Source organism: Boleophthalmus pectinirostris, unplaced genomic scaffold, assembly GCF_026225935.1.
Source record: "Boleophthalmus pectinirostris isolate CB_2022bp ecotype Guang Dong unplaced genomic scaffold, ASM2622593v1 HiC_scaffold_7, whole genome shotgun sequence".
In the NCBI taxonomy this organism is placed as follows: Eukaryota; Metazoa; Chordata; class Actinopteri; order Gobiiformes; family Gobiidae; genus Boleophthalmus; species Boleophthalmus pectinirostris.
Window position 1 is genome coordinate 1,407,486 of NW_026571473.1, and position 27,197 is coordinate 1,434,682.

At 39.7% G+C, this 27,197-nt stretch overlaps 2 protein-coding genes across 2 annotated transcripts in view; both read left to right on the forward strand.

The window, feature by feature from the left end:
- The first annotated feature begins 38 nt into the window (after positions 1 to 38).
- Positions 39 to 21,385, forward strand: si:ch73-40i7.5 (amyloid-beta A4 precursor protein-binding family A member 3). Its single transcript, XM_020927742.2, has 12 exons — positions 39 to 321; positions 10,702 to 11,774; positions 12,534 to 12,788; positions 13,648 to 13,672; positions 13,748 to 13,893; positions 14,414 to 14,500; positions 14,601 to 14,753; positions 15,971 to 16,150; positions 17,107 to 17,319; positions 18,664 to 18,783; positions 19,285 to 19,425; positions 20,625 to 21,385. The coding sequence occupies exons 2-12, from the start codon at positions 10,710 to 10,712 to the stop codon at positions 20,694 to 20,696; spliced, it is 2,457 nt and encodes an 818-aa protein (XP_020783401.2). The 5' UTR covers positions 39 to 321; positions 10,702 to 10,709; the 3' UTR covers positions 20,697 to 21,385.
- Positions 21,386 to 23,173: 1,788 nt separating this feature from the next.
- Positions 23,174 to 27,197, forward strand: part of abca7 (ATP-binding cassette, sub-family A (ABC1), member 7) — a 45,873-nt gene continuing 41,849 nt past the window's right edge. The window contains 4 exon segments of the mRNA XM_055165024.1: positions 23,174 to 23,292; positions 23,795 to 23,907; positions 24,998 to 25,095; positions 26,394 to 26,487. Coding sequence (XP_055020999.1) covers positions 25,030 to 25,095; positions 26,394 to 26,487 — 160 coding nt within the window. The 5' untranslated portion in view covers positions 23,174 to 23,292; positions 23,795 to 23,907; positions 24,998 to 25,029.

The following is a 27,197-nucleotide window of genomic DNA, read 5'->3' on the forward strand; positions in this document are numbered from 1 at the left end:
TTCGATAAAATATTTGAAATCAGCTTTAAAACCACGACACGACACATTCCCAAGTGTACGTGAACGCAGCGGGACTCCAGAGTTCAGCGGAGTTGGCACAGCGCAAAACTCCACACAGCAGCTGCTTTTTCGCTCATAAACTGCCTTTAAAAGCGCGTCTTTACTGCACTGATCACTTCTTAGGTGTCCGGAGACGTGCTGATGTCGCTGTTAGCATGACGAACGGCACACAGACACGCTTTAACCTCTGCGTAAATTCAATAACAACATTAACGCACCCGAGCGGTCTGCGCACAAAGAAGAAAGGATCGTAAGAATCAGGTGAGAGAGAGTTTTCATTTTGTGGAGACTAGCCACGTTTTCAAATACTAATACAACTTGTGAGATTCTTTGGGACTTTGAGGAAGTGCAGTCTGAAGAGTTATAAGAGGAATTGTCGTAGATCCAAAATTAGCTGGAAAGGCTAAGTTGGCTAAATGTTGTGAACTATGAAGGCAGTTTCCGTTAAAGGTTTTCACTGAAGCATTGTAGTCTCATGATGGATCTAGTGTAATATTATTTAATGCATTTATAAAGATTTATTTGTTAAAGGTGCACTACGTATTTTTGTGTTAGAGGGTCAGCCACCTGCTTGTCTCCATGGAAATATTATTGGTTTGTCGGAGATGTTCTACTCTGTGACACTGATCGTAGAATTTCTTCAAATACGTGTGGTTTTATTTCTCACAGCTACCTTGTAAAACGCCTCTCCACAGATCTGACTTATAACTTGGCCAAGTGGCATCACCTGCTTGTCTGCTCGTCTCTTTATAGATAGTTGAATGCCATGTTGTGAAGCATTCTAAGCAAATAAAATAAAAGCAAATAAAACACACTAATGGAGACAACAGGAGGTGCACTTAGAAAAATGACATAGTGCAGCTTTAACAGTTTGGAGGAGAGGACAGGAGCAAAGCCACAGAGCATTTGCATCTGTAAAACTGAGGATGAGAGATTTAATTTCCTGTTCAATAAAAATGGAAATGATTGTGTATGTTTGTGGAGGAAAATAAATGTAAAGTAAGTGTTGGTGTGTTTCAGATGACAGCGTTCTATAGACCAGTGTTAGTTATTACCGGACGTGGGGACTTACAAGTTGTGACTTGGGCTCCAGTCAGACTTCAGTCACTATTTTTAGGACTTGAGACTTGATAAAATAGGCAAAGACTTGGGACTTGACTCGGACTTGAGGCCTGTGACTTGAGAAGACTTGACGCTTCTTCGAAAAAATATATACTGTATGTTTTTAGAAAATACTTTTTTCTTTACAGTTGATACATGCGGTGTTAAATTTTACAGGAACAAACTAGAACATGTCCGTCCCACTTTGGATGTAACCCAAGTACTGTGAGATGGTGTCATCAAATGTACTACAGTAATACACAGTACAATACAGTAAAACCGAGGGAACTACATAGAACATGATCCGTCCATTTCAGTGCAGACTACCTGATAAAATATCTGTTGTTAAGAACTTTTAAATCTTAATTCTTTCTATTCTGACCGTAATGATTCACACTCTTGTCAAGACATTTAAAAAGGAAACATTTGCTCATACACCATGAGTTTTTAAGTATAATTTAGTTTAAAAGTCATATAAATAGCAAAAACCTAAGCTGTATTTGGTACTTTTTTGGTTCAAAGACTTGAAATGACTTGAAGCTCAAAGCAAATGACTTGGACTTGACTTGGACTTTAGTGACACGAGACTCGACCTGGACTTGCCTGGATTTGACTAAGACAGGACTTGGCTTGACTTGGAGTCTAGGTCAAAGACTTGAGGCTTACTTGAGACTTGCAAAACAACGACTTGGTCCCACCTCTGGTTATTACAGATGAGAGCTGCTACAATGAGTCTTGTTCCGATGCAGATTTGTGTTGTTGGAGTTCTTGGCTCTAGTCACTAATAGAAATGAACAGGTTCAACATTTATAAATTCACCTGTTGGAGATTTTCACGACAAAGTGCAATGTACAGTGGCTCAGTGGTCAGAGCAGTGAGTCCCGAACCCAAATGTCAGAGGAGTGTTGGTGGTGGGAGGGGCTGATGGTGCAGATTGGCAGTTTCTCTTCCATCAGTCTGTCCCAGGGCAGCTGTGGCTACAATAGTAACTTAAACTTACTACCAGAGATTGTGGAGAGAATGAGTAATGCGATTTATATTATTATTATTGATGTAATCTAATCAATATGGAAAACTGTCTGTTCCATCTCGGAGTACGACGTCACTTTCTAGAGTCGGAAAACCACCAAGAGTCTTTGTTTGACAGTCCTCTTGACTCTGACTCATGTAAAAATGAAGAACAGTGGTGCAAGGTATCACATGCTCAAAAAGTGCACATTACATTTATCACACACACATGCACGCACGCACGCACATACGCACACACACACACACACACACACACACACACTGCACACTTCAGGAAACAATCAGACTTTATTAGACTTACACTTAAACAAACTTTATTGATCCGAAAGGAAAATGATTTGGACACATAGCTCACACAGAATGTAATATAATAACAAAGAGTAAACAATATAAATGTAATAATTTGAAATAAGTAGCAGCAAAGGTAGGAAGAGACAGGTGTCAAAAAAGACATATATAAATGTAAATGTACAAGTCAAAATAAAATAGAAAGATAAGTAATAAAATATAAACTGTCAGCTTTATATGAGAGGTCACAGGGAGACAGTGCAACAATGATCGGATGATTGACAGGACATAGAGTTAGCCTTTACATAAGGGTGAGTTGTTCTACTGTTGTAGGGAGTATTATCTGTCCCTCTATAGTCTGGTGCAGTGGGTGAGCAGGAGTGTCCACGATGGAGAACAGTTTGTCCAGTGTCCTCGTGTCCCTCACTGTGACAAATGTCTCCAGCTCACAGTGGATCTCGTGAGCAGTTTTATGGATCAGTTTGTCGATTTGCCCAATGTCTCTTTTCCTGGAGCTGCTCCTCCAGCAGAACACAGTGATGTTCAGGGCCCTGGCCCCACAGACTGGGAGAAGATCTCCAATAACTTGCTGCACACACTGAAAGACCTGAGCTTTCTCAGGAAATCGAGTCTCCTCATGATCTTCTTGTACACAGCATTACAGTTGTCCCTCTGGTCCAGTTTTAATAGTTTATTATATTTAATCAAACTGTAATATTAAAAATAAGATTGTCCTTAATTACTGGTGAATCATTGACAGAAAAAATCCAATTAATTTTAATCTGGAGTAATTATGTCAAAGATGTTGGTACAGTTTTTTCCCCAATTTTCAAATGAGTTTATTATAAATGATTTCCATCATTATCAATGAGTAAATCTGCAGCTAATGATTATTTTAGTGTTCGAATGTTCTAGTCAGCAGTTCATTTTCATTAAATGAATCAGGCAAACTATTATTTCTATTACACTTAGAGTTTTTTTTTTTTTTTGAACTTTTATTAACAATACCTTGACATTTTTCCACACATAATTGCATACAAGATCGTGCTTGACATTACAAATTGTTTCTTTGTCAGAGAAATGGCATTAGCCATTTGTTCAGTAGGGTTTACAGCAGGGCTGGGCATGTATTATGACCAGAGGGCCAGCAGACATCCATAACAAGATGGAGGACTGAACTGTAAGTGCTGGTTCTGATCCTGATCACAGCCCCGTCATTTTGATGAAACCTTGAAAAATGTGGTATTTGGATTGAATATTTCCATAATTTAGTATGTTTTGTACCAAAAAGACTAGAAAGAGCCACCCTGTGTAAAACTACCAAAATAAAATACCAAAATAAAATAAAAATGACAAAGCTGTGACAAAAAGTGATAAACACTACTTAAAGTGTCTTGGGATTGGTCAATAAATATAAAAAAAATCAAAATTAAACATTTTCCATGGCCTTTCTAAAGGTATTTAGTGGTTTTACTTGGCCCCCAGGCCTCAACATGCCCAGGTCTGCTTAACAGTAACCAAGATGTTTAGACATTTTCAAGATAGGAAGTTACACAAGCCCATTTTCTTATGTAGATTTCTCTTTTCAGGTTCAGTACTGATGTTATATCCTCCATACAGTTCACAGTCCTTAGGCGCTGAGTCCATTGCTCCACCGTCGGTGGGAGTGGCTTTAACCAGTTCGCAGTGATTACTTTGTGTGCAATCAATATGAGCACTTTTAACATGTACATTTTGTCTGTATCCCAAGCATCATTCATTGTACCACACAGAATAATATGTTGCACCTTGAATTGTGTATTAATATTCAATATTTTCTTTATTTCTTTAGTCACATTATCCCAATAGACCTTTATTACCGGACATTCCCAGAAAATGTGAGAGAAGTCACCAATGTGTCCACACTTTCGCCAACAGAGGGCGCTGATGTCCCTGTTATAAGTAGCTGTAATTATTGGGGTTTTGAAAAATCTCATTCTTAGTTTCCAACTATACTCCCTCCAGTTTTGACTACTAAGACATTTTTGCCACTCTTCCCAAGCATTTTCCCATTCCATGTCAGAGACAACCACATTAAGTTCCAGTTCCCATTTATTTTTCACATCTAGCGTGCTTTCATCCTGTGCCAAACGTATATTTTTATACAATGTAGAAATTATTTTCTTCATGCATTTTTTCCCTTCTGCTACATCTATCCAATACTGTTCAAAGGTTGTTTGTTGTTGTCTGATATTGTCATATTCTTTATGTTTCTCTCGATATAATGTCGTATTTGGAAAAATCTAAAAAGATCACTACTAGGGATGTTAAATTCCTGTTGAATTTGAGAAAAAGATTTAATTACCGTGTTCTTAATCAGCTGGTTGATAATTGTTAATCCGTTGTTAGCCCATCTAGTAAAACATCCATCAAGTCTTGCTGGAAGAAAATCTGCTATTTCAATTATTTTAGATGCTCTTGATAAAGATATTGGCAATTTAAATTGTTTCCTAATTTTTCCCCAAACCCCCAAGGTGAACAATACACAATCATTTTGTATTTTGAGTTTTTTCCATTGCTTTTTGTCCATGAATAAGAGGGCTGATAATGGTTTACCCACCACTGACGACTGTTCTAGTGACAGCCACTTTGTTTCCATTTCTGATCTAGACCATGAGACTAGAGCTTTAAGTTGTGCTGCCCAATAATAACTTTTAAGGTGCGGAAGGGCTAGGCCACCCCTGTCCTTGGTCGAGTGGAGGACTTTAAGTCTCACTCTGGGTCTTTTATTTTGCCAAATAAATGCGCTTATTAGTCTGTCCAAAAATTTGAAGGTGGATTGGGGCACTGCCACTGGAAGAGAGTGAAAAAGAAAGAGAAATCGAGGCAGTACATTCATTCTTATAGTTTCAATCCTCCCCATCAGAGATAGAGGAAGAATCTGCCACCTCTCTATATCTATTTTGACCTGTGAGATTAGTTTTTTATAATTAGAACTATACAACGTTGTTGTTTCTGGTGTTAAGATCACTCCCAGATATCTGAAGCCTTCTTTTGACCATCTAAAATTTACCTCCTCATTTAGTTGGTTCGGCCAGCAGCCTGACATCATCATAGCCTCAGATTTTTCTTTATTGACTTTATAGCCAGAGATGTCACCAAATCTTCCCAGACACTGCATTAGATGTGGAATAGAGGCTAGTGGATTTTTAATATACAGGAGTATATCATCAGCAAATAATGATATTTTATGCTCTTCACCTGTTCTATCTATTATACCTTCTATTTGCTTGGTTGTCCTTACCCATTCTGCTAGCGGCTCTATGCTAAGGGCAAACAGAATTGGCCCGGTCGGGCTGCCCTGTCTTACTCCTCTCTTCACTTCAAAAAATTCAGAGCAGTAACCATTGACTCTAATTCTTGACTTTGGATTCTTATTAATGGTGTTGATCCATCTGATAAAGGTCTGGTCAAAGCCGAATTTTTCCATTGTATAATTTAAATATGCCCAGTCCACCCTGTCAAACGCTTTCTCCGCGTCTAAAGCAAGTAGCATTGAAGGGTGGGTGGTTTTCTTAGCTGCAATTTGGATATTTAATGCTCTTCTAATATTGTTTGATGCCTGACGCCCCACAATAAATCCGGTTTGATCTGGTTTAATAAGTTTCCCTATATATGCCTGCATTCTTTTTGTTAAAATTGAGCCCAATATCTTAACATCATTCCCCAAGAGACTAATCGGTCTATATGAGGCACACTCTTTGGGGTTTTTTCCTTCCTTATGTATTACTGATATGATGGCCTCAGACCAGCTTATAGGTGGGTCATTCTTTTTCAAAGCATAATTATATACTCTCCCCAATATTGGAACAAGTTCTTTTATAAATGCTTTATAAAATTCTCCGCTCAGACCATCCGGTCCCGGACTTTTATTATTTTTCAATAATTTAATGTTTTCTTCTATTTCTTTTTCTGTTATAGGCTTGGTAAGATCTTCTGCTTCTTCATGAAGTAATTTGGGTAGAGCCAAATCCTTGAAAAAATCATTCATATTGTTTATTTTAGGTGTTGTGTCAGAGGTATATAGTTTTTCATAAAAATCTCGAAATGCTTCTGCAATTTTTTTCCGGGTGTGTCACATCCTCACTTGTTGAAGGATGTTTTATTTTTGTTACTACACGACTGGCTTGTGTTTTTCTTAATTGAAAAGCCAGTAGACGGCTTGCGCGATTACCCATCTCGTAATATTTTTGGTTTGTAAAACGCATTGCTCCTTCTGCTTTATACGTCATTAGTCTATCAAAGTTATTTCTCTGAATTTTCAATTGTGTCAATATTGTCGGATCTCTAGTAATTTTATGGATCTGTTCTAACCTTTTAATTTCACTTTCTAGTTCAATTTGTTTTGCCAGACGTTGTTTTTTTAATTGAACTGTCACCTCTATACATTTACCTCTCAAGACGGCTTTTGCCCCATCCCACAGGGTAGACAAGGATACTTCTCCATTATCATTTAGTAAAAAATATTCTTTTAGTGTGTCTTTTAATTGTTTTTGGATATCTTTATCACTCAGGATCGAGACATTTAGTCTCCAGTATTTAAAATGTCTTTTACGATGTAGACTTAAAGACATCCTAACAGGCCCGTGATCTGACAGAGTTATAGGTTCGAGTTTTATTTCTGTAACTTTATAAATATCTTGTTTAGTTAAACATATCAGGTCAATTCTGGAGTAAGAACCATGTACGTTAGAGTAGAAAGTAAAATCTTTAACTTGTGGGTTAAACACTCTCCATACATCCACTAGCCCCAACTCCTCCAATAGATAGTTTGCAGCTTTGTTTTTTTTAGTTGGGATGCCGTAATCTGGAGGGAGCCTGTCTTTCTTAGGATCTAACACACAGTTAAAATCCCCTGCACAGAGGATCATACCTTTTGACTCTTTTGCCACTACGGAGGCTACTTTGGTGAAAAAGGAGGACTCGTCCTCATTAGGTGCATAAATATTTATAATTGTTGTCTGAATGCCATCTATAGAACCAATTATCATTATGTATCTTCCCTGTGGATCTTTAATTTCTTTTTGTGTTGCAAAGGAGGTATTTCTATTGAACAAGATTGCTACTCCTCTCTTCCTGCTCTGTGGGCAACTTGCAAAAAATATTTGGTCAGCCCAATCCCTCTTCAATTTCTTATGTTCCAGATCACTCAGGTGAGTTTCCTGTAAGAGTGCTATGGAGCACTTAAATGACTTTAACTGGTTCATGATCTTTTTCCTTTTAATGGGGTGGCCCAGCCCTTTAACATTATAACTACAAATTGTTATCTCCGACATAGGGGATCAGCTTTAGTGGTGGATTATTCACCAGCCACCTCTCTCCCATCTTTATATAAGATTTCAAATGACTAAGTGTATACGCTAAAAAGTGTGGATGATAACATGTCAAGGAATTAGAACAAAACAATAAAAGAACTTGAACATAAAACTGACTCCCAAAAACCCGGTCAATAAGAACTGACCCCCGCTGTTTATCGAGCAGAGTGACGTGGCCTGAACACTCTGGGGGCGCGGCACTAAGTGCTCTCATAATCACAAACCGGAGTAGTTTGTATCTTACCCGGTGAGATCAGACTCCTGTAACAGGTAACAAAACAGAAACCAAAAAGCGGGCGGTTGGCATCCCGTGTTTGTATAGTTAACAAATAACTGTCATTATGAAGGCTATTTTGTTCTTTTAAATTACCCCATTAACAACAACTAGAAAGGAAATAATGTTTGCATACCTCAGTGAGTATTAATTATTGTCTCGTTGATTGTAATGTTTCGTCTTTAGCTTATTTACATAAAGCATCTTAAGTCCGCGTCTGAAAGTGTCGCGTTCCCTCCTCTTCTTGCGTTCTCCCATCTGTTCCAAGATTCCTTAGAAAACTCCCGGTCGATCTTTTCTCTCTCACTGACTTGAACCGAGATTCCCATCTCATGAAGTGTTGGTATCGCCTCCACCAGAGTCGGGAAGACTTTCACTCCGCTTTCCATATGGATCCGAAGTTGCGCGGGGAAGCGGCATCTGGCCTGGACTCCCTTGTCTCTCAGCTGTTTAATAACACCGCGCGCAGGCGGGCACGCTTTCGCTGAACCTCAGGTGAGTAATCTTGGTCAAAATATATTGTCCTCTCTTGGAAGGTCACTTGCTTTTGAGCCCATGCCCTGCGTAGAATCTCTTCTTTGACTGTGTAGTCCAGAAAGCGGACTATGATAGAGCGCGGTGGACTCGTGTCAGGTGGCTTGGATGCGAGGGCTCGGTGCGCTCTTTCAATGCTTATGTTATCAGGTGGATATGAAAGCGCTGTTGCAATGAGACGTTTAATGAAGCCAATCATGTCGCCCTTTTCGCTTCCCTCTGGCACCTGGTAGACTCGTATATTATTGCGGCGAAGGCGATTTTGTAAATCCTCACATTGATTTGCTAAAATGACTTCTCTCCTCAGGAGGTAGCTCAGCGCTCTCTCGTTGCGTTGGCTAGTCTCCTCCGCAGCATTGATACGGTGCTCGGATTCTTCACTGCGTCGTTCTAATTTGTCCATACGATCCTTGACGTCTTTTATTTTTTCTTCAACCCTTGTCAGTGAGGCCTTGGTCTCTGAGAACGCAGCTTGGTTTTCTTGTCTCAGTTCTCTAAGCTCACGAAATATATCTGCCATACTCATCTCGTTGGCTTTAGCAGTGCTCGTGTAGCTCAAGCTAGCTTCAGTGTTAGCTTGTTGACTTTCTTTCCGTTCCTTTGCCTCTCGTAGCGAGAATAGCTTTCCAGTGTTGTTCCTTGTTGTTGTCATTTCGTTTCCTCACTATCTATTGGGGTTTGTTTATGTTTAGTCTGAAAAATAGCCTATTTTATGCCAAGTTCACGGGAGCTCACGTCCACTGCGACTACTTCACATCATGGCGCCACCGGAAGTCTCACACTTAGAGTTTTTAAACATTTTCAATCAAATAAACACACTTCTCTATATGCCTTGAGTGTATTATTGCTGAAATGTTTTTTTCTTTTTGGCCATTTAGATTGAATAATGCACAGGTTTGTTAGAAAAGCTGTGAAAGGTGTTGGCCGTAGTGATGGAGGTACATGTTTGGGTGCAATCTCTGTGATGATAATGACGCCTCTCCTCTCAGATCAGACTTGTCCTCAAGACTTAGTACTTTCATGATGAATCACATTAGTTTATCCTCATTCTAATTAGTCTTTATTTCAGCTTTGTTTCTCTGTCTTCATTAGCGTCCACACTGTCTCTGTGTCTCCTCCAAACATGGGCTGTTCTCTGTACCAGCTGCTGGAAACTTCTCCAGACACTGTGACCCTCAGAGTGATGATTAGACTCCGTGTGGACTTGGACTTGTGTCTGAAGTGCAGCCTTTTCTAGGGGTCTTGTTGGACTTTGGGCCTGGTTTATCTGCCTGGAGCAGGGTGTAGGGCGTAACGTGACCTAAGACTCATAAGGAGTGTGCAGAAACTGTAGTTATTGTTGCATAAAATAGTCCAGTTAAAGCCACAGTGTGTCACCTTATAGCCAAAAATATGTGTTTCATTTTAGTTGTTTACTGCACTGAACAACTTTGACAAACTTGTGTTCTTACCATAAGTGGGTTTGCATCTCCATAGACCTGACTGTGTTCAAATGCTCTTCCTTTGGCTATAATATTCCACAGTATAGAAGAAAATGTGTCTATCACCATGGAGAATGTTCTGAAGTATGGCTTTAACTTCCCCCATGGAATTTGCAAGGGACATGGCACCTCCAGAAAGTTACATACTCGATCTTTAATGCGATGTTTGAAACAACTGTGACAGTTTCTGATTAGATTTATGATGTATGAAGCCTCTAGTGGTGGTATGTGAGAATGCAACAGGAGTCATCAGAGGTGGGGACTTGGAAGTCATGACTTGGACTTGAGTCAGACTTAAGTCACTATTTTTAAGACTTGAGACTTGACTTGATAAAATAGACTAAGACTCGAGACATTGACACTTGACTTGGACTTGGGGTCAAAGACTTGTGACTTACTTGAGACTTGTAAAACCACAACCTGGTCCCTCCTCTGGGAGCCGCTCAGTCTGTCTAATTAAAAATGATCTACTAATAGCCTTTTTTATATCACAGCTGAGCCCTACTGAACAACACGACTGTGACTCCCTCTAGTTTTAAACTAATAATACTTAATAACACTGTCTATTTTTCTCTCACAGATTAAAAGATGGACTCCCCACCGCCTGACCCTGCTCCTGCAGCTACCTCCAGCTCCCCTCTCCCTCCTCTCTCCTCTCCCCCCCCCACAGACGTGGAGGAGCTGGACTCTTTCAACCCCCTGGAGCCCCCCCCTCTGGACTGGAGGTCTGACTCCTCCAGTGAGGAGGGCTCAGCTGACGGTCTGAACCATCTCACAGACAGCTTGGATAAGGACAGCCCAGATCTTCCTTCGACCAGCAACGAAGGACAGCAAGAGAGAGAAACCATCCAAAAAACTCATATAGAGCAGATCTTAGACGGCATCTGTGGGGATAATTCTGATCAGGAACTTGTTAGCGGATTGGACACAGAAGATGACAAGGATAAAACAAGAAATTTAAAAAGTATTAGTGAAATTTCAGAACACACTACAGACTTGGAAGAGCACGGTTGTATAGATTTTTGGGATAATCCGCTCACATCCAACCAAACTGATCAGTTTTCCAGTGTGGTAAATCTGGAGTCTGAATTTCAAGTTTCAAGGGACACGTTTGACAATGAATTTGGGAGTTTGAAGCAGGATTTTAACCCAGACATCCCCCAAACAAAAGTGTATAAGATTCTAGAGTTAGAGTTGGAAGGAAGTGCAGATGTGAAAACACAAACTGAAGCCAATTACAATGTGAGCCGTTCGAATCACGAAAACGAAACAGATTTTGGTGCTACAAATTTAGCTGAAACACAAAATGGCAAATCGGTAAAACCATTTCAGTCTGAATTTGAAGGTATTTACACACCAACAGAGACCAAAACCATGGAAGAACCTATAAATGACAATGATCAAGTTAGCAGTTTAAAGCAGGACAACACAGAGAGGAGAAGCTGTGGAGATATGGAGGATGAAGACCACAGTCGCATCCATAGCCTCCTGAACCAGCTCCAGATCAGGAGAGAGGAGGAGGAGGAGGAGGAGGAGGCTTACCCCACTCAGAGCACTCCTCCACGGGCTGCGCTGTCCCAGCCTCGACCCCCCTCTCCAGACGCCGATGAAAGGACTGGTCTGCTGTTTTCTGAAGATCACCAGAGAGACGTGGTAAGGTTTGACAGGTTTCCATGTTGTTCTAGTTCTGACTTGGTTTGGTGGGATAGTACCTGTGGTCAACAGGAATCATAATTTTACATCAGTTTGTGGTAGTTTGTGAGAAAAAAGTTGAGAAGAAACTGTTTAAGTGTCAGATTGCAATCGTAATAATTCAAAAACTAGAAATTTTCACAACTTTTCACAGTAACCATCATTCAACCCCAGAGATTGTTGTCAACTGAAAAGACTTTAAACCATAAAATTGTTATGACCATTTTGTGGAGTCAATCCCAAAAAAATAATGAGAAAGCTCAACATTTGTAGATTTTTATTTCATTCAGAAACTGTAAACCTTTATAAACAATGAACACGACCTGTTCTAGCAGACAGGAGCTACTATCTTAGCCTGATTCATCAGCTGGTTTCACTTCATAGAAACCGTCTGACCTTGCAGTGTTAGAATTCATTCGCAATTCATTGTTATTTAGATCAGATATGCATGATGTCATCAGGTGAGAATCCAAAAACTCTCCCCTGCGTTTTTAAAGACCACACACTTTTGCCAACATGTGTTGTTGTGACCATGCTTCAGATTGCCTTGATTACACAGCTAATCTATTTCAGTGCAGTTGTCATTATCAAAGTAATAGTCTTTCCAATTCTTTCTAATTTTCTTCTCATTCTTTTGCCCTCCTCTTTTAATTTAGTATATTTCCCAACAGCAATTTCACTAATAATTTATCCATATATCCATTCTTTTCATGGCTGTAGGTGGGTCTGCTGCAGAGCACAGACATCCCTGGCCCTGGTCCTCACACTCACACAGGGGACATGGATGCCGTGGTGTCTGTGTCCTACAGTGAGGAGGATACTCGGAGGTACTGGGGACACTATGACAAAGCTCCAGCCCGGACACTCAGGGAGGACTCGTTCTCCTCTCAGCCTGACGAAGAGGAGCCTGAGCCGGTGTGGATGAAGCTGGGAGAGGAGCCGCCCGACCTCCAGGCTTCTGCTGGGACTGATATGGTATGTGATACTAGGACTGACCCATCTGAAATCCTGTCAAAGCTCTCTGTGGGTGGGTTTCAGATGACCTCACAGCATTCTGTTGGTCAATATTATTTAATACAGATGGAGACAGCTGAAGTGAATATTGCTCAGCTGCAGATTTTTGTTGCAGTATAGATGTGTCTTGGGTCTAGTCAATAATACAAATGTTCAGATTCTGTATTTGGGAATTTACCTTTACTTTCCCATGAAATATCGGAATCAATAGGAAAAACTGGCTCTTACCCCCATGTGAGAGTTTGACATCATCACATTCTAGACCCTGAAAACCACCAATTTGAGTGATCACACATTATGAATACCAAGATATCAGTAATGTCCAGGTGGTCATGTTAAGAATCCGTACAGCTAATCCTGTAGTTTAAGAGTTAAGAGTTGTATGCAACTCTCCAAGGCAACATCTGGCCCACACCTCGGCCATTCTGAGCATCTATCTGTGATGCTTGTGCCAGCCTGACCAGAGGATGCAGCTTCGGCACTTCTGTTTCCTGCACAGAGACTATGCACTTTGACTGTTTTATTTTATTATTATTTATTTATTTTTCCTCTTGAGTAGATGTACTTCACTACATGTATGTCATGCATATACATAGGCGACTGCTTAAAATGTATTATCCCTTCAGCCCAAAGTAATGTGCTGCTGTTATATGTTAAAAATTGCAAAATAAAATAAAAACGTGAATTACAAAAAAATCTAAATCTTACATACAGTTTCTTGCTGTAGACGGGATTAAAACAGGAAATACATTTTAAGAATATTAATGTAAACCTTCAGAGGTTTGTCTAAGTCTAATTCCTCTTTGGCGTTGTCTTACAGGAAGCTGAGCCCTCATACAAAGATGGTAAGTAACATGAGCCAATGTAAGCCTAAAGTCCTAAAAACATACCAAGTCTGTAGCTGTGCCCTTTGACCCTAGTGCCTGGGCCATGTGACCCCGAGGACCTGCTGGATGGGGTCATATTTGGGGCCAAGTACCTGGGCTCCACTCAGATCAAGTCAGACCGGAACCCCTCCACCAACGCCCGCATGAGCCAGGCACAGGAGGCCGTGGACCGCATCAAGGTGAGGAACTGTGGGGACTAATGGGGGCCGCCCACTAACTGGGGCCCCCCACCAACGGGGGCCGCCCACCATAAAAAAAACAAAAACTTTGAAAGTTTGCTCAGGTTTAATCAGCTCTGTGGTAACTAATGACCACAAGAACTATAATTGTAAACCATTAAGTTATTCAAATATAACTTTCTCCGTGGAGAAGGTTTTATGCCATACTGTGGAAGATTATAGTCAAAAAACAGCATTTCCTGGAAAACATGCCTTTATTATTATTTTTTTTAATTTCTTGGCTAAAAACATGCAAAATGTGGATTTAAGTTTTTTGACTGAACACAACCACATTATGGACATTAGTTACCACATGGCAGGTTCGCCTCCACCATGCTTCTAAACTCAAAACATTTGACAAGGAGAAATTCAATTCTTTCTAGACAAAACTAGACTTCTGTCTTTTGTCCAGTTGACAGAATAGAATTTCTTTCTCCTTTTGTTATGGATGGTGATGGTGATGATATTGCGTTTGTGTCAGGCCCCAGAGGGAGAGTCTCAGCCCATGACTGAAGTGGACCTGTTCATCTCCACTAAAAGAATCAAAGTGCTGACTGCAGACACACAGGTAATACTCTGCATAAACATGCTGATCAAGACCTTAAGTGCAAAGCGAGTCCTTCAGAGATTCCCATCTTATTTGTTGTTGTTGTTGTTGTTGTAAACAGGAGGCCATGATGGATCACCCCCTGCAGATGATCTCATACATTGCAGACATCGGGCACATCGTGGTGCTTATGGCCCGAAGGAAACGCAAAGGACCGGAGGCCGAGAGCCAGAAAAAGTGTCTGATGATCTGTCACGTTTTCACCTCAGAGGATGTGAGTGCAGAGTCACACTAAACCTGCTAGAGGACAAATATGAGTCTGATTTTGCTCTCCACGATGTCAGGGAGGCGTGGCCCGGCTAGTCCATCTCTGAAGTGATTATATGAGGTGGCCTCATCACAAACAGACCTGTAGTTGTGCATTGCTTCATTCACATATTTTTAACACAAACCTTGCACATTTAGGCTGAGTTCTTCTCTCAAATAGAAAACCCTCTGTTCAGTTTTGTGTAATGTAGGATCTTTAAACATATCTGTCATACATAGATGATTATGCATTTTTATTACAAGTGTATTTATTGCAAAGAAAATACCTTTAAAATCAGGGGCTGGGCTCACTTCTCCACAAATTAGACCTGTGATTTGGCCCTGTACCCTACTGCAGGACATTTCACACTAAGCAATAACATCTCAATAAGGAGAGAGTAGACTCTCTACTGGAAAAAGTGACATAGTGCAGCTTTAAGCCTGACCAAACACATCTTGAGTCATGTTTTGTTTCATGCGTGCTGTCCTTTTTGGTAACATTGTAACATTATGTTATTTTAAGTTATACAATGTGAAAAAACAAGACTTGTGTGTCCAAAAGCAGTAGTATTTTTGAGTCTAAGTAATGTAAAGTGCATGTTTTCGGTGCTACACGAGTGTGGCACTGGTGGCTCTCGTGAATATTAAAGTGCAGTGGCAGTCGTCCCAGAACTTCACGGGTCTGACTGGATTAGAGGGAAAAGAGGAAGACATGATGGGTAGAGGAAAGAAAGGGAAAAAGAGAGAGATAAAAGAAGAGAAGTGGAGGGAAGATGCAAGAAGGGGAAAGAGAGAGAGGTGAAGTGCAGAGGAGTGAGAGAATAGAAGAGGAGAGGAGAGAGGACAGAGGGAAAAGGAGAGAGTGGTAAGAGAATAGAAGATGAAAGAGAAAGAAAGAAAAGAAAAAAGGGAGTCTACTTTAGAAGGAAATTAGCCATGGCATAAGAGGACCTGAGCTGTGTCTCACTAAAAACAAAGATTGAACTGTGAAAGCTCTATGAAACTTCAAACACTTTGTCACTAGGTCCTGTGTGTGGGTCTGTATGGGCTGAGTTAATACCCCATAAAAGTAAAATACCCCCTCTTTTAAGGTTAGAATCAGTCTCCAGGAAATTAATTTAAGTCCCTAAAAAAGGCACTGAAACCTACGGTGTGTGTGTGGTGTGTGTGTGTGTGTGTGTGTAGGCACAGGTGATCGCTCAGGCCATAGGGCAGGCCTTTGGAGTGGCCTATCAGCAGTTCCTGCAGGTGAACGGGATTCGAGCCAGTGACCTGAAGCCCGGAGAGTACAGCCACTACCTGGAAAGTCAAGAGCTGTACAACGGAGACCTGGCCCACTTCTGCGACGAACAGAACCTTAAAGAAGTACAGTGATACAGACACACACATGTCAGAAGTATTGAAAATCAAATACTACTTGATACTAAAACTAGTACTGACACTAGAAACACATTTTTCACAGGTAACAATACTAAAAAGTCCCATTCACAGGACAGAAATGAATGTTTCCTGAACATCACATAGTAAACCTACCTGCAGCACTGAGGATTACACACATATAAGACACATGGAAAAAGAAAAGAAAGTACTACTATTGATTGTTGAAAATCTCATTCTACTGTCTAAAGAAAGTGTGTTTTTATTATTATTGTGGTATCAGAATCAGTATTGAGTATCAAGTCTATTCCTTAGTATCAAAATTGAGTTGAAAGTTAAATGTTAGTATCGTAACACTGACCTGCATTGTCCACGTTTTCAGAAGATATGAACGAGTGTTGACATCGGAATACAGGAGATGTATGTAGCCTACACTCTTAAAGTTTTAAAAGTTTTTAAACCTGCAGACAGAGACACTTCTAAGTTTCTCATTCTCAGTATATGGACAGGGCATGCTTCAGGTGAAAGCTCAGAACCCTGTCCCTCTTCTGATCATGACTTTGTTAATCCATAAAATCTAATTTTGACTTAAAGCTATAGTGTGTAAAATAAAAATAAAAATAAACACTAAAATTAAATCATGTTTTGCTTTGAAAAACTTGGAAAAACATGTATCCTTACTGTGAGTGGGCTTGCATTTCCACAAAGATGACTCTGGCCTGGACTCTTATTTAGCCTCATCCTATTTGTTCCCATGGAGATGATGTTCCTTTGGCTATAATACTCCCCAGTATGGCTTAAAATGCATCGGTCTCCATGGAGAATGTTCAAAAGAATGGTTTTAACTTTCTATTTCTGATGTGCCACCTCCAGAAAGTACTGTCCCTTTAAACAAACCTCTGTAACATTGGCCTTGTGCATATGTGTGCTCCTGTGTGCTGTAGGTGGTCATCACCAAGCCCCCGGGGGAGATGCTGGGTCTGGCTGTGGTGGAGTCGGGCTGGGGGTCTATCCTGCCCACTGTAGTGGTGGCCAACATGCTCCACGGGGGACCGGCCGAGCGCTGCGGGGAACTCAGCATCGGAGACAGGATCATGAGCGTGAATGGAACCAGCCTGGTGGGACTGCCCATCTCCACCTGCCAGAACATCATCAGGGTGTGTACTCTGGGGAGGGAGGGGGGCTTACACACTTTTAGGAATGAGTGACATGAGGTGGGAGGGGCTTACACACTGTTGTGAATGAGAGGCATGAGGGGAGAGGGGCTTACACTCTCTTCTGAATGAGTGATGTTGTGGAAAAAAATTATCTACCTCTTGATGATAAGTTATTAATCCATTTGAGAAGCCTGATGAATTTTTGGAATACAGACAAAGGTTTAGTCTTGTTGTTACAGTAGATATGGACAAGGACCAACCGCTTGTGAACGAGTGACTTGAGGGGGAAGAGCAGGACATTTTTTTATTCTGTTTTTTTTTTTTTTTTTTTTTTTTTAGATTGAGCATAATTTAGATTTTTTAAATGTTTGATTGAACTTTTATATCGCCTTTAACAAACTGTATGTAACATGACCTGTCCATCCTATCCAAAATTAAATCAAAGGTTTTATTCAGAACAATTGTAATGCTGATTTATTCTTGGTACAAAAACATTGGAAATGATGGACAAGTTGTGTTGTAATTAGGTGTTTTGGTTAACACGATCAGAATGGATCTCTCAGTTGGGCTGACAGTTTCAATGCTGAAATCCAGACTTTCTTATCTGAACGGTCTCTGCCTAAACCCCAGCACCTGCACCAGTCATGAGTCAGGGCTAGTGTAGCCTCTGCAGCTCAGGGAGGGAATTCTGGAGGTTCTGAGCTTCACATTCACACACTTGGATATGTGTCTATCTGCAGTTGGAGGCTCTGGTGACACAGGTTCATAGTAGTAGCTTTTTTAAAACTGTAACATTGCAGGTTATAAACAGTTCCTTAAAGGTCCACTGTGTCATTTTTTGGAAGGGGGTTTTCTACCTTCTTGTCTACATATTATTGCATTGCCTGGAATGTTTCATATCATGTCTTATCTCTTCATTTGTTAAGTTAAATGTGCTTTTATTTTAGTGCTTAGAGTTCTTACTGTGACCTGGGTTGTTACTCCATAGATCTGACTGGTGCCATGGTGATGCCACCAACTAGTCTCCCTGGAGTTTAATGCCATACTCTGTGGAATGTATAATGTATAGTAGAGCCACTGCATGAAGTGTCTCTGCCCCTCTCACTTTGCATAAGAAACACAGGAGCAGAGGCTGCTTTGAATAGTACAGCACATGGGTCACATTTTCATTTTATCGTGTAAACAGCCTGGTTTTGTGAACCACCCTCTCATTTCAGACACACAAGTTCTCATGCTTTTGTTTCATAATGAAATACAGTGGCCTGATAAGAGCATTCTAAAGCAGGTTGTGCATTGACACACTTGTGGTCATATGGAGTCATGATAAAACTGTGTTGTTTTCAGGATTTGAAAAGTCAGAAGTACGTGAAGCTGAGCATAGTGCACTGCCCCCCGGTGACCATGGCCATCATCAGGAGACCAGACCCCAAGTACCAGCTGGGCTTCAGCGTCGAGGATGGCATCGTACGGTCCATTCTTTACACTTGAAATTGTATTTATTTGTTCTGAGCTGGATAACCAAAAATTCAGATTATAAAACATATACTTATAAAACATGATTTGAGTTATGCAGTTCACAATTTTGGCATCTACATTTTTCATTTATTTAATATATGTGCTGTCATTGTAAATCTGCTTTTTAAAGCAGATCACCAATAAGTAAAGAAGATTTACTAAAGTAAAAATATTTTATCTCGTGAGATCTTGTAGCACAAGATCTTGTCCAATCCCAAATGTAGTAAAGTAAAATTAAAAGTGCACACTACAAAATGTATTATATACTGTACTTATACTTTTGTATTTTGTTGCTTTCCATTATACTTTATTCCTTAGTCATGAGGAGTTGTATATTGTCCCTCACTGGTGGATTTAACTCAAGCTGAAAAGAACTCACATGCTTATGCTTTGCTTTGTTGAGCAGAAATTGACTATCTGTACATATGTTACGAGTGTCTGCCCTCACAGATCTGCAGTCTGATGCGCGGGGGCATTGCAGAGAGGGGGGGCATCCGCGTGGGTCACCGCATCATCGAGATTAATGGCCAGAGTGTGGTGGCCACTAGCCACGAAAAGATCATCCAGACCCTCACCAACGCTGTGGGAGAGGTACAGAGTGTACAGGATGGGGTTTGTGGGACAGAGTTGCAGGACAGAGGGTTTATGATCTGTGGGACAGGGTCTATGGGACAGCAAGATTCAGGGAAGTGAGGATCCACTCTAATGATACAATGGATCTAGCTCATTTTAATTGGATGGTAAATTCTTTATTTTGTAACTATTCAACTATTTAGGAAATATTTGCAGATGGTTCATCGGCATGGTTATAATTAACACAACTTTTTAGCCCAGTTTTTTTTTTTCATTTTAGATGTTTTGCATGCAGCTCTATAAACCTGACCCTTAGTTGGCCTGTAGGAGGGCTCCTCCTGCTTGTTTTCATGGAAATGATGTTCCTTTGGCTATAATGTTGCACAGAAGACATAAAACCGATTTATCTCCGTGTAGAATTGTTTTAAATTTGAAGTCATGCAGGTGACTCTGGTCTGCTGACATCCTCTACATCAGTGTTTCTCAAACTTTTTTTCTGGGGACCCATATTTAAACAGTCACAAACCTTCACGACCCAAGTCAATAGACATTATTCATAAATCACAAAATAAAGGTGGATTTGAGCATTATTGAACATTAATAAGGATAATTTATTGTTGACTGAGTGATCGTGTCTCTGAACTATTAATATTACTCAAGTTTTAAATAATGAAAAACAGTCATTGAAGCAGCAGGATCCGTAAGTCGCCTGTTTGGACATTAAAAGTTGCCCATTTCTTTTTCTTTTTAACATTCAATTGAACCAGCAATACTGGAACAATATAGTCAATAAAATAATAATTTAAAAAAAAAGATTAGAAATGATGCAAAACATGTCTTAACATTTCAACATTTAGATAGGTTGGCCTGTGTGTGTTATTGTAGTGTGTTCAGTCCGGGTGCAGGAGGAGACACAGCAGCAGATCAGGAGTAGCATTTCTGTTTCTGTGTTTTGGTTTCATTTTTGTGAGCACAGAAAATCCCAGTTCATATATGTAGTAGTGAAAGGAATAAGCAGAGAAATACTGACCCCACTGAGGCGTTACTGACTCACTAGCTCCCTCATGTGTCAGAACTGTATATTACAGATCTACATGCAGATTGTAACAGGGCGACCCAAAAAAATATCTCTTGCAACCAACCTGAGGGTTGCGACCCAGTCTTTGGGAAACAATGCTCTACACAATCACTGAAGTGCTGCTTGTGCTTTCCCTCAGATCCACCTGAAGACCATGCCCGCCTCCACGTACCGCCTCCTCACAGGACAGGAGCAGCCCGTCTACCTGTGACCTGTGACCTGTGACCTGCTGTGGACGTACCAAAACAAAGCACATATGCAATCTATCATGGACTACACGCTCGGCTCATTCACTGTCATTATATGATGTAAAGATTTTTTTTAAAAATGGGGACATGCAAGTTCCTTTTTAGTATTTATGTTTAATAATGCAACAATAGTTTAAGGTGAAATGACTGTGTCCACAAGAGCAATATGACAGCGCTAACATTGTGTTACTAGACAATGACAAAGCTGTATTTTTATTACATTTTAGTCTTGGGATGCTATGCTTCAGTATCTGTACAGGAAACAACTGAGTCTATTGATACTTTGCCGTGATATTGCACTGAGGGGTATTTCATGTATATTTATGGCAGAATGTTCAGCAGTTACCATGGTGACACAGTGTACACATTTGCAAACATTGCCAAGTAAGTTTTAAGATTTGGATTTAAACAACGTAATACAAGCATCCATGGTGTTTCAGTGCCTCTAGTTGGCTTTACTCGGCAGAATGATGATGACATCAGCTGCAAAGTATCACTAGTCTGTTTTTGGCTGTGTGTTTTCAGAGATACTGTGCCTCTCCTCACCCAAGCTTAACATATGCAAAAGTAACTGCCTTATTTGTAAGAGAAAGATGCCTATATTTTTAAGAATTTGCTCTTTTCAGTCTTTATTAAAAATAATATTATGATATCAGTGTTATTTATTGTGTCTGATTTTCACTGGATTGTACAAACCATTACATATCATTGACCTCACTGGGTACGTTTACATGGCCAGTTTAAAAAAAAAATATATATATATATGTACAGTATTATATCTGGAATATTCAGATAACCCAATAATTAGTTGTGATTTGTGATGTGTGTTTACAGCACAAGAGAAATCTGATCATTAAAAACTCCTGGAGACGTTATGAATCAGTGGTTTTGTATTTGGAAGATGAAGTATAATGAGTTTTAAAATAACTCTTTCCATCCTTAATATTTACTTTGTCATATTTGAGTTTGTGACATTAGTTTGCTGCTGGGGATCCAAAATACACACTTCAACAATACAGAGATACCTTTCTAGATTTGACAAGCAAATTAATTTACCATTTTTTGCATAACTGTCTTCATTAAAACCTGCATAGGTGTGAACAATCACAGAAAAATCAGATTACTCATATCAGATAGTTGTTTACATGATATTTCAGTAATCTGATAACATCAGATCATAATATTTTTATTTATTTGTTTATTTTGATGTGCATGTAAAGGGAGTCTTGCTTTTTGCAATTGTTTCACTAATAAACTTGAACTTAAATTGCATTGCCCCTTTCATACTTCTTATTATACTGCTCAAAAAACTTAACAAACATAATCAAAGTATAGCACATGACAGTGACTTGTGAAATACACATCTGGTCAAGTAAAAGAATATAATAATATCCATCTTGGACTGGCCTGAGGTAACACTTGGACCCTGTAGAAATAGTACAAGCTGTCCAGCTCCTCCAGGATGGCACCTCACCCAGAGAACATTTGGACAGAAGATGTAGACCTTTATCTGCCTACGTGGAGTTTGGTGGATCAGTGCACTGTAAAAAAAAATCCAACACAGAAATGGATATTGGCAGTGGTAGGAAGTAACAAAGTACAAAAGTAAAAGTACAATATTAAGTACAAATGTTAGGTATCTGTACTTTCTATTCCACTACATTTTATATCTGGGCTGGACTGAAAATTAAAAAGTACTTTTTTTTTAGCACACATTTGAGTATCCCTCCCAACTTTAAGCTACACAAAAACGCAAAAAAAAAAAAAAAAAAAAAAAAAAAAATCAGCTAAAAATCTTTTTCAAAATCACTATATTTTACTGCATTTAAAAATCTCAGCAAAATAATTTTACTTACTAACGACAGGCTGTAACGATATCCAAATCTCACGGTACGATATTTATTGCAGTATTTTGAAGAGGCCAATATAACTGTAGATGGGACACTTTTTTGCTTTTAAAATACCTTGAGAAGATTTTGATGTGAATTATTTCCATCATCATCCCAAGAATTGAAGTAAAACATATATCTTCATGTTGTCTGCACTGAAATGAATCAGTGGATATGTAGTTTCATGTTGGTACTGTGAGACTTTTTGACAATACGATATCACAATATTTCAGTTCCTGTTACATCCCTATGACATACAACAGGTACATTTGCTTAAGTAGATTTTTTTCATGTAATACTTTTACTTGAGTAACTTCTTGCCCTCGTATTTTTTCGAACTTACTTTTATTTACTTACTTTTATTACTTTTATTGGGGATACATGGGGTCGTGTACGGTCGCGAACTCACAGCTGACAATGAACCAATCCGCATCAAGCATTTACCAAAACACAGTCGACAGCCAATCAGCTCGCTTACCGGCTCACTCGTACCGCCTCCCAGAAGCGCGTTGGCCAATCCCGAAGCGGAGGGGGCGGGCCGTGTTAGCTAACCTGCTTTAGGGCGCAGAGGAATGGAGCGGACAGATGACCGCGTCCTGCCCCGCAACAAACCCGCAATAAACTGCACTTCTGCGGAGATAAGCAGGCGGTATCTGCTTAAACCACCCAGGTAATCATGCACAGACATAACACTAGCTATCACGGCTCATTATCTTGATTTATTTGATTTTAAAGTGGTTTTAATAGCGCCGGAGCTATCTCCAGTGTAATAGCTTGGTGATACCGGTAGTAAGGTTGTGTAATACAAGAAACGAGTTAACAGCTAACTGATGCTTAATTTGTCTTATGTATAAGCTATAAATATATTCATTTATTGTACTGCGAATTACAAAAGAAATAAATTCATTAATACACAGATAAATAAATGAATAAATAACTTTGAAAAATAAATAAAATAGTATGGGCACAACATTCAGCGATACAGAATTAAGCGTACTACTACTTTAATTTGTATATATTTCATTCTATTTTTATATTTCAAAAATGTAATCGTTTTTGGTGATTTTTGCCAACCATATTAACCAGGAAGTTAACAATTAGCCAGTTCCAGAAGTCAATGACTAAACATTTTGGGTCAAATGAACATAACAGAATTTTAAAATGTCTTCCAGGCTGATCATGTGCCTGAAGGAGCAGGAGTGAAGGAAGAAACGGAGGTAAGCTTTGGATCAGGAGGATTTCAGGATCAAGAAGAGGATTGTCTGTAACAGGTCACAAAGCACAGGTAGGTACCATTCAATAGCCACACAACACAATACAAGAGGGAGAGGCGGAGCGATAAGTGAATACTGGAGGAAATGGGAAAGATATTCTAATGGAAGGAGTTTATTGATTCTGTTCATTGAGATTTTTCAAATACATTTTAACCAAATAAAGGTTGGAATACAGGGGATGGATTTAAGGACCTTTATGTAAGATTTATATTTAAAATTCAATAAACATATCCTATCTGTGCCCTAAACACAGATCATAATGTATTTAAGGAGGGTTTGAATATGGCCCAGGAGAGATCACTAAATTACTTACACATGCATTGATCACATCTTCAGGCATGTTTTTGATGAGGGAAAGTTACATGTTAGAAAGCTCTAAAACTAGATTTTGGTCACATTTTTGTACACCACTTTTCCACCTTGGCTCAAAATGCTTTACACTGAGGAACAACTCACCTATTCACACACACTCATACACCAGTGTACACAGACACTAGGGGTGAGGTGGGTTGCCCAAGGACACAACACCAGCATTCTTCTGTGGGAGCTGGAATCGCAGCACCAACCTGTGGGTCAGTGGGTTTGACCACTCAACCAATGATGTTTATGTTGAGAGTGGGATTTGACTTGCCAACCTTCAGATCAGTGGACAAACTGACCAACCGACCAACTGAGCTACTGCCACTTGCAATACTTTTACTTGAGTAAATATAACAAAACTGTACTTCTTCCACACTGGGTACAGCAAGAACATCTCCAAGGAGGCAAGCATGTGACAAAAAGTTACATACAAGTATATCTTAAAAAATTAGAATATCATGAAAAAGTTCAGTATTTTATTGTCACGTGAAGGCTGAAAGCTTCACTCTATGTGTCAAGAGGTTATATAAAATACGGTTCTGAAGTGCAATGCAATTTTTTCATGATATTGTAACTTTTTGAGATGTACCTGTACTGTACCTTTAATAGAGGCAACAGTCCTTTGAAATCCACAGCACTTTTGCAGTATACATTTTCCATGACAAGCGAACAACTAAGTACTCCTTGATATAATAGTCAATGCAGTCAATACTTCATAGACACAGTGTTGTTTGTCTCCAGTGTGAGGACATGAACAGGTGACCCTCACAGAGATGGACGCCTTTCAGCAGCTCCTCCTGTTACTGTGGAAGAACATCACCTACAGACGCAGGAACAAGGTATGAGCACACCTCTAATGTTCTTCCTCTGTGGGCAGAGCAGTGCTTCTCAAACTGTGCTGCTGGTACTGCTGCTGGTGCATGAGTGTCTTTTGTGTTCTTTTTTTTGTTATTTTAGACTTGGTTCATTATGGCTTATATATTTCTCTTTACTTGTAACCTTATTGCAATAGTCTTATTGTATATGACCATATTTCATATTCTAGAATCAGATAAAAAAATCAATCAGTCAATCAAATCAAAATTCTTCCTAAGTAAAGTCTTGGCTTTATCGCCCAATCTAAATCTGGTCTATGATTCTTTAATATGGGCTAAAACCTTACTAATATAATTCTAAGCAAGAAACAACCCACAGGAGAACAACAGTGTGGATATAATGGACTCTGAGTTAAACACTCAAACTGCTTGAGTAAATACAATGTAGATTACAAAGAGTCCTGATTAAACTCTATATCCAAGTTTTTTTTTTCAGACACCGCATCACTACTTGCCCCAACTGCTATAGTCGGAGTCATTCTGACTGCGTTTAGTATATGCCCCTCCCGCCTTTGTAGAGCACTGAGCTTTAGTAGGCGTGAAAGCCCAGGTAAGATCATGAGAGTGGGACCAAGGGTTTGAAGCAGTGAGTGTAGACACTTGAAATCTTCCTCATGATGGTAGGCTGCCATTGCTGTAATCTGACTGCTGGCTGCTATGGCTGACTGCAGAGTGGAAATACATAGTAAAATCCTCTGGAGACTTTTCATTGTGCCACTTTAGGTCCTGAGCTTCTCTGGCCTCAAACACTGAGTTACAGCTGTGTGCCCCTCTGATAATGACACATGTGAAACAGGCTTGTAATAAGGTGGGGCTTTGATTGACAGCCTGGACTGTGTGCCTGTGTGGGGAAAGGCTGGGCAGTAACAAGGCTATACTCCTCCTCCCAGGAGGGCAGTCTGTAATGCCCCTCTGCTCTTTTTAGGAATATACCCTGGTGAGGAGCCACTCATGATTCTTGCCTATTTTATAATCATTACAGTGAATGTGCAGAGTGATAAAAAGATGTCCATAACATACAGTCAATGATTTAAAGATGCAGAGGCATATGACTTTTGACCCTGTCTAATGTAGTTCCATGTGTTATCGTAGCAAAGGTGAGCCAAATACATGAATTTGACTTTACTGAACTATTCCTGTCATTGGGGAAGACACACATGCTTGAAGACTTCTGTGCACCTTCAGTCAGTAGTTGTTTTTTGGACAGGGCACCTCAGCCTCTTCATATATTGACTTCATATTCTGTTATGTGTTGTGTTCAGATCCAGCTGATCATTGAGCTGCTCTGGCCCCTCTTCCTCTTCGTCATCCTCATTTCAGTACGCCACTCCCACCCTCCGTACAAGCAGGGCCAGTGTAAGTGCTACTTAGACCTGTGCCTCCATCAAGTATTCATTATGATTACAAATAGTGCTCACATCCATTACACATACGCTTTCACTGAAAAAGTGAAAACAAAAGAAATCGAGCTGCGCAGAATATTGCAACAACACTGCAAGATTGGCTGATGCAATAATTAACATCACAAGAAAATAAATATATTACAACAACACAAAGTTCTCAATCGGACAGAAATGTAGTTTTTTTTTTTTTTTTTTTTTTCATTTTTTCATGATTTTCTGCATTGTGTCCTACATTAGATATGGGATGTAGGACCAGTTTGACAATAGTAAACAGTAAATAAAGGCATGTAGTTTTTTAATTACTTGTAAAAATGTTGCACTAAGAGAGTTATTTTAATACAGGGCATGATTGTAGAATATTGTGTCTTGCAGCTTTAATGCTAAAATATAAGAAAGGGCCCCTTTGCTATTTTATCTATGTAATAATGTAGTTTATTCATCACAAACAGACCTGGAGTTGTGTTTTGTTTCATTCACACATGTTTAACACATAAAGTTCTTCTTTCAAACATAAAACACTCTGTTCCACCTTATGATGTCACATGGTAATACAGGAAGTGCTCCAATATTTTTAAACACCATACACCTTCACTAGAATCGTTTGGATGATTTTAGCCTTGGAATTGCCTCTCTCTACTAAAAAAAGTAAAAGGAGCTGCTCGC

Bases quoted from the DNA above. Each gene is read 5' to 3' on its own strand.
- si:ch73-40i7.5 (XM_020927742.2), top strand. From the start codon at position 10,710: ATGGACTCCCCACCGCCTGACCCTGCTCCTGCAGCTACCTCCAGCTCC. The intron at 11,775-12,533 runs GTAAGGTTTGAC...TCATGGCTGTAG, and splicing joins AAGATCACCAGAGAGACGTG to GTGGGTCTGCTGCAGAGCAC. The intron at 16,151-17,106 runs GTACAGTGATAC...TGTGTGCTGTAG, and splicing joins ACGAACAGAACCTTAAAGAA to GTGGTCATCACCAAGCCCCC.